General features: G+C 39.4%; 1 protein-coding gene across 1 annotated transcript in view; it reads left to right on the top strand.

Moving 5' to 3' along the window:
* The first annotated feature begins 547 nt into the window (after positions 1-547).
* The window catches only part of TSPAN8 (tetraspanin 8), a 29,403-nt gene continuing 21,989 nt past the window's right edge, over positions 548-7,961 (top strand). The window contains exon 1 of the mRNA XM_028110906.2: positions 548-951. Within this exon, the coding sequence (XP_027966707.1) occupies positions 892-951 (60 nt within the window). The 5' untranslated portion in view covers positions 548-891. The remainder of the gene's footprint in view (positions 952-7,961) is intronic.

The raw sequence follows: 7,961 nt of genomic DNA, 5'->3' as shown, positions 1-7,961 counted from the left end.
TTAGCAGGGGGAGGGAAGTTCCGTGCCCACCTTAACAATACACTGAGCTATCAAAATGGCTACACATTATAAAATGAACACAATGAGGTCGTCAGAGAGTGGCTCCTGAGTATTTTATTTTTTTCCCCTTTACACTGTAAAGCAATAAAGATAAACGCTGAATGGTCTTGTAATAGGCAGGGCAGTCTCTCACTCCTCACTTCCCCTATCTATGCTGCATTCATAGCAGCTTCGTGGACTTACTTTGAAATGAGTTTAGAAGCTTTGGAAGGCAGGTCCATGTCACGGTGGTTCTCACCACTCTGGGGTTCAGGATGACAGTTGACTCGGTGTAAGCCTTCAGATTTTACACATTTCTAAACGCATTTTATTGCCCCTGGGAGAAATTTTGCATTGTTGAGAAAATGCAATGCAAAATGAGTTGAGACACAATGTCCCTTTATCTCAGAGCAAAACAGTTTTGCTTTCCTATAGGGGAAACGGAGGGCAGGGAAGTGAAGTTGTGGTTTCTGAAATCCAACAACCTAGTATCGCTGTGCCACTCTCTCGCCGATCCAGCGCCGCTCCTTAACTTGATATCTGTTTACTCTAGAGGAGGCAGTTTTTGAGAAAGGATCATAAATATCCTGGCCCAGTGCCCCAGGAGCCATGACAAGCAAAAGAACATACTCGCCTAGTGATAGCCCTTGTGATATTTAAATGTGTGGGTTAATTTTTTATCCACTTTAATAACTGGATTATTCCCCTCCACCCTTCCTTTGCTTTCTATTTCTGCTCCGAAGCTGTGGGCACAGAAATCTCTGCAGGCAAATTACTCCAGAGAATATTGCAGGACAGTCCTACAAGGAACAGTTACATTCACCGCATCTGGATTCCTGACCCTTTTCCGACATGGCAGGTGTGAGTGGCTGTATAAAATATTCTATGTTTATCTTCAACTTCTTGTTCTGGGTAAGTGTTTTGTTTTTTATCTAATTATCAATTTTAGGCAAGAAAGGGGACCTTGATACAAATACCATAAGCGAGAACAGACTCTGCACTATAGAGTCTGGAGGAGGAGGAAAATGTATTTTCCATTTACTTGTTTGGATTTGTTTGTTCTTTCTTTGGTTATTTCAGTAATTGAAAATGAGCCAATGACTCAAGAAAGTGGACTTCAGGATCTGTGAGGATAAACATTTCATAAATGTTTTGATATTGTTGCAAAACAATCACAGAGGAAGAAAAATACCCCTTAATTAAAGGACAACTATTCTTAGTTGTATATCATGCAGGCCTCCCTAGTTTAAGGACCTTGTGGGAAAAATTTGGTCTGATTCCACCGGAGCCCAGCCCCTGAATCCTAATCTTTACATCTGGGTCTGAAACAGGTGAATGATGGGGTGTCAGACGAGACAGATGAGGAAAGGATCATTTTCAGAGACCCCAAGAACAAACAGTGGGTCATAAAAAACTTGAGAGGGAAACAATATAATTATTTAATCATGGAAAAATGAAACTTAGTAAACTAGGTTAAAAAAGTTAGTATTTCGATGTGTCATCACCCCATCTCTTAATCACCAGGGTTGGTATTTTAGCAGGTCGTATGGGTTTTTTTGGAAAGCCTATTGACATAAGACAGTTAATAAATTGATAAGTAGCATTAAGTATTAGAAAATGGAAAAATAAGATATGGAAGGCAAAAGGTAAAAGGCAGGCTGGGATGTTGGGCAATTGACATCATTTTCAGTAATATAGGGTGCAATTAAAGATTGTTCAGAAGTAAATCAGTTAGAAATAGCCCAAAGTCCTTAAGTGAAAAAATCATTTTGTATGCTGGATTTAAAAAATGGCTCCTGGGGGCGCCTGGGTGGCTCAGTTGTTAAGGGTCTGCCTTGGGCTCAGGTCATGATCCCAGGGTCCTGGGATCGAGCTCCGCATCAGGCTCCTTGTTCAGCAGGGAACCTGCTCCTCCCTCTGCCTGCTGCTCCCCCTGCTTGTTCTCTCTCTCTCTCTCTCTCTGACGAATAAGTAAATAAAAATCTTTAAAAAAGAAATGGCTCAGTCGTTAAGGGTCTGCCTTCGGTCATGATCTTGGGGTCCTGGGATCGAGCCCCACATCGGGCTCCCTGATTGGTGGGAAACCTGCTTCTCCCTCTCCCACTCCCCCTGCTTGTGTTCCTGCTCTCGCTGTGTCTCTCTCTGTCAAATAAATAAATAAAATCTTAAAAAAAAAACTTATGCAGCATAGGCAGGAGAGAGTTCTGGTTTTGTTTTTTACCTGGTTACCTTTAGTAAACAGACAGCTGGTATCTCTATGTTGGTATACTTCTGTCCTGTTAAAACAAAGATGTACCTAATTAAGCTTAACTATAGGAATACAGTCTTGTACAGAATGACTTTGCATTCAATGTCAGCAGCCCTAATGAGTACAGATGAAATATTGGTGAAGTAAATGAGTATGTAAATAAATAAAATAAAATAAAGAAGATCTGTCCCTTTACTTCCTCTTTTCCCTAGAAAAACAGGCTGCTTTTGCAAATATTAAGTATAGGTCATGAATATATGCCAGTGTTTTAAAGTTAGTCCTGATAAATTTCTTTGCTTGAAATATTTAAAATTGAGGGCGCCTGGGTGGCTCAGTCGTTAAGCGTCTGCCTTCGGCTCAGGTCATGATCCCGGATTCCTGGGATCGAGCCCCACATCGGGCTCCCTGCTCAGCAGGAAGCCTGCTTCTCCCTCTCCCACTCCCCCTTCTTGTGTTCCCTCTCTCGCTGTCTCTCTCTGTCAAATAAATAAATAAAAATATTTTAAAAAATATTTAAAATTGGTTAAACCTTGCGAGTAGAATATAAACAAAGGAATGCCTATGTACTTTGATTGATTTTGTTTGTAGCTTTTTGTTATGGGGAATTTTGAACATTCATAGAATAGAAAAGGGTGATCAACCCCATCATTGAGCCCCAACAGTGAGGATATCAAGGCAATTCTGTGTGCATGCTCTCATTCACTTTCTCCCCCCCATATCAATTTGAAGCAAATTCCAGATACATCATTTCATCTGTAAATATTTTAGTATATATCTCTAAAAGAGAAGTAATTCTTTTTTAAAAATGTAACCATAATGTCATTATCACACTAAAAACTTAATAAGACTTCCTGAATTGATTATCAAATATCCATCTAGAGATATTTCAGAATCTAAATAAGGTTCGTGCCTTGCTATTGGTTGATATATCCTGTATGTCAATTTTCATCTTTAGGTTCTCCTTCCATCTTCATCTCTTTTTTCCCCCTTGAAATTTTATGTATTGATGTGTGTTGTCAGTCTTACCGTATTTCCCACAGTCTGGTGTTTGCTATTTGCACACCTGTGGTATAGTTTATCATGTTCCTCTATATTATCTCAAATCTAGTGATCGCATTTGTTAGCTTGAAGAGATTCGGATTGTTTTTTGCGGGGGAGCACAACTACTTTAGAAGTGATATTGAGTTCTTTCATCAGGAGGCACATACTGTCTGACCGTCTCACTTTGTGATGTTAGTTGCCACTCAAGAACCTAAGAAACAGTCCATTAAGAGTTCCAAATTGGTGATATTCTATTTCCATCACCTTTTGTTCATGTATGAGCTGGAATACTTTAAATAAAGAGAACCCCAGCATTTATTGATTGGTTAACAGTAGTACCCAGTTTTTACTTAAAAAAAAAAAAGGCAGCATAAATGCTTCTTACTTTTTACTTAACCGATTTCAAAATGATGAGTTAATTTTCTGGTATCATGCAACAGTAATAAGCAAGCATTTCTTATCCTTTTCTTTGTTGATATGCAGTTTATTTTATCTTTGGCCACTGGGGAGCATCTTCATGTTGGCTCCTGAGTCCTTTTGGACATGATCTTAATAGCATAACTTCTTCCCCATTGGTATGACAAGATGTTCCAGGCTTATTTCCCTAGTTCCTGTTGTATAAAAACAGCATACAAAGTGCATTCACAAAGATTGTGAATACATTAGAGGTCAGTGTTTCATTAAGGAGCTACCCAGGAATTTGAAATCTGAATTTTAAGCTGACATGACAAAGAGAGATTAGGCAAGGGGCATGTTAGAGGTTCAGGATTATATATTATATATTTAAGACTAGAGATCTGTACCGTGCTGTACCCAGATATCGTCACTGCCTTCCCCGGATTCTATGATTATTTTATGGTCCCCATCATCTCTTTGTTTTTCTGTTAATGAAGACAAAGTCTTTCTGATGCATTAGATTTCAGTTAGATATTTCTAACTTCCCTGGGGTAAAAGACCTTGTTCTTCCCATCCGCATATCAGTGTGACCTACAATCTCTATATGACACATCTTGAAATGGAGTCTTTGAGTAAGAGCAATGGCGGTAAAGAACAGTGATAACTTCTCAGCCAACAGGTGACATCAATAGTTTCATTCAAAATTTAGACAGCAGGAGTCCCTGAGGTTAGGGAACCGCTGCTATTTCTCCTCTCCCCTCTATCCCAACGCAGAGTTCTCCATTGGAATTTTATGATCCTTCATAGGAAATTAGCAATTTGTCACATTCCTAAAGTTTACTTAAGCAACAAGTCTAACAGTCCCACTGATGTGGTTTTCATATAGATATCCACAGCCTTATGTGTTCATATGCATTCTTTCTGGTGTAACTCGCAAAACTAAGCCTTTGCAAAGTAGGGCCAGATGTTGAAATATCTCTGAGATATGCATATGGTCATGTAAGCTAAACATACCAGTTTCTTTTGAGAGAGAACTTGAGATATGTCACATAAATATGCGGCAATTTCCATTTGTCAGAATTAGCAATTGAAGAAAAACATGTAAAAGTGGAAATCGTTCTTAACCACTGAGGCTAGCGTTTGATGTGAGTCACAGTGAAATTGGAGGTGCTGTAGAGAATGGATAAATTCCAGGTACAAAATCTATTTCTCCAAGTCTTGTGTCAGAACAGATGAGCCACCCAAGTTTCCTTATGCTCCTCTCAGATAGGTCAGGCTGGGGAGTATTGTAGATGCTGGGGTATGGTAGAGCTACTTAAAATTAGAATTTGCAGCAGTTGTACTGGGTGTTTGGCTTACTTACTGGGTTCAGAAGAGACACTTGAAGGCAACTATAGAGACACTTCGCTGTGTGCTTACCACTCACTGATACAAGTAATCAGTCATTTGGGGCTGAAAAACCATGAGGGCAGAGCCTGCTGAGAATTGAAGTTTTTAATTAACTCCACTGGTGTAGAGCATCAGAAAAGCAGATAGTGTGTGAGTGCTAGGAGGCCAGGTCAGTAAATCAGCTGCATTAGGCCATGCCTGTAGAGAGAAGGCCCAAGAAGCTCTCCTCCAACAGGTCTGAGAATTACCATCACGTCATTGAGTGAGGCCAAGTGCAGACCCTACTCTCCATGAATAATACATCAGAATGGGTCTCATCTTATTCAAGGACGAATAAGAGAAAATCCAGCCTAAGTCCTAATAAAGACTGCTGAACAAGTGACAAGGAATGTCACTCTGAAACCTCAGAGGACAAGCACACATCCCTGAAAGAAACATTCCAGCGTCATGGAGCAAGGATCTGGGAATTGGCACCCACAGTGCAATGGCAGAAAACAACTCCCTACAAAACAGAGGATGGAGGCCAGGAGAGAAGAAAAAGCTAACTGGAAAAGCACAGAATGGGATGAAAAGAAAAATGGGTAAATGAAAGAAGTACCTCATATAAACCAGAAACCAAATGATAGAGTTAAAATCCACTCCAGAAACATTAAATGGAGACCGAGAGATAGAATCCCAAATTGAGAAACCCTCCCAGAGGAAAATCAAAAAGAGATAAATGAGGTGGAAGAAGGTAGAGCAGAGAATGGAAAACCAGAACAATTTGTATTCCTGAAGGAGAGGACACAATAAATGAAAAAGAAAAGATAATTTAATATAAAAAACAATTCTCACAGGCAACAATGGCGTGCTCTGCATCATCTTACCACAATGCCATGGAACTAGACTTTCAAATAAATGTTTATTAAAAAAAGAAACTTGAAAATCAACAACAGTAGTACGGTCCTAAATTGTTAGGGCTCTTGGAATCCTTGCTTCCTGCATTCATGGCCGGAGGTGTTGTGGGGTTATCATAAAAACAAATCTTGGAGTTATCCGGGTTATCCATTTGGATATTTTCTTATTCTTTTATTTTTTATTATTTTATTATTATTATTATTTTTAAAGATTTTATTTATTTATTTGACAGAGAGACACAGCGAGAGAGGGAACACAAGCAGGGGGAGTGGGAGAGGGAGAAGCAGGCTCTCCGCAGAGCAGGGAGCCTGAGGCAGGGCTCGATCCCAGGACCCTGAGACCATGACCTGAGCCGAAGGCAGGCGCTTAACGACTGAGCCACCCGGGCGCCCCTTATTCTTTTACAACCTTTCAGGAGCAGTACAGGAAACTTTCCCTTAAGCTCATCCAAAAAGTGTCCATTCTGGGCCAATAATGATAGAGCCCACGATCCATATTTCCCCCTAGCAGAGTGCTATGCACTTTCTTCCATTTTCAACACCCTTCAAATACACCGTGATAAAATCAAAGGATAGAATTGAGAGGGAGGGAGTAGGGATGATTGGCAGACACCGTAACCAAGAAGAGGACAAGCTGGTTCTATACCTTTTATCTTTGCTCTAGATGGTGTTTCCCTTTTTCTTTCTGACACTTTATAGTTGTCAGCTTGTGCCCTTAGTGTGCTTGGGCTGCCATAACAAAATACCCTGGGCTTGGTGGGTTAAACAACAGAAATTTATTTTCTCCTAGTTCTGGAGGCTGGAAGTCCAAGATCAAGGCGCCAGTCAATTTGGTTTCTGGTGAGAGCTCTCTTTCTGGCTTGAAGATGGCTGCCTTCTTGCTATGTCTTCACATGGTTTTTGTTCCATGCATTGTGCAGAGAGAGAGAGATCTGTTCCTCTGTTATAAGGTCACCAATCATCTTGGATTAGGACCCCACCCTGATGACCTCATTTAATTTTAATTACCTCCTGAAAGCCCAAACTCAAAATACAGTCAAACTGCAGGGTGGGGCTTTGACTTGTAAATTTAGCTGGGATATAATTCAGTCCACAGCATGCTCGTAAGCAAACATCAAAATTATTGCCTAATTTCTTAGAATTTTGGCTCAGACCAACTACATCCTAATTCCATAAAAAGAAAGATATTTTATAGGAGCTGAGTGATAACCACGATGACTGCCTTCAAGGAGGAACCAGAAGGTGGGCTTTGGGGACAGTAGGCCTGGTCAGTTCTGCAGTGTCCACTGTCTGCTGAGTTGGTGGCCGAAAGTATCAACTCATTTCCTTTTACGACCTGGTCAACAGAAAGTAGGACAGAGCTAGATACTTATATCTTAATTTAGATTCTCAATTATTTAAACAGTATAAGAAGGCTGGGCGACAAGGACCTAAAGCCAAACTGGAAAAGGGCTCTGAAGAACCATTATGATAGCCAGTCTGGTACCAATTGGGATAAAATAGTTTAATATCAATCATGACTCTAGAATTACTATTCTTGATAGAAAATGCATTTACTTTTAAAGTCAGTATAACATTTAATAATTTTATACTATTAAGACTGATTTTTATACTAAATTTCTTCAATAAGATGAGAATGGCATATTCTAAACATGCATTTCTTTTGTTTTTAAGATGAAGTTGGAAGAAAAGATAGGGATTGAAATGAGAGTTTATCCAACTTAAAAATTTCTAAGAAAATTTAGCTAATTGTAAAGATTGAAATTGGGCAAAATATTCTTGACTTCTGAAATAATTGGATATTCTTTCTCTTTCTTCCTTCCTTTCTTTCTTTTTCTTTCTCTTTCTTTCTTTCTTTCTTTCTTTCTTTCTTTCTTTCTTTCTTTCTTTTTCTTTCTTCCTTTTCTTTCTTTTCTCTTTCTTTCTTTCTTTCTTTCTTTCTTTCTTTCTTT

The sequence above is a fragment of the Eumetopias jubatus genome, unplaced genomic scaffold (genome assembly GCF_037043125.1).
Source record: "Eumetopias jubatus isolate StellerSeaLion01/CBP00866 unplaced genomic scaffold, mEumJub1_p1.0 scaffold_8, whole genome shotgun sequence".
Classification (NCBI taxonomy): domain Eukaryota; kingdom Metazoa; phylum Chordata; class Mammalia; order Carnivora; family Otariidae; genus Eumetopias; species Eumetopias jubatus.
This window is presented reverse-complemented; position numbering and strand designations above follow the sequence as displayed.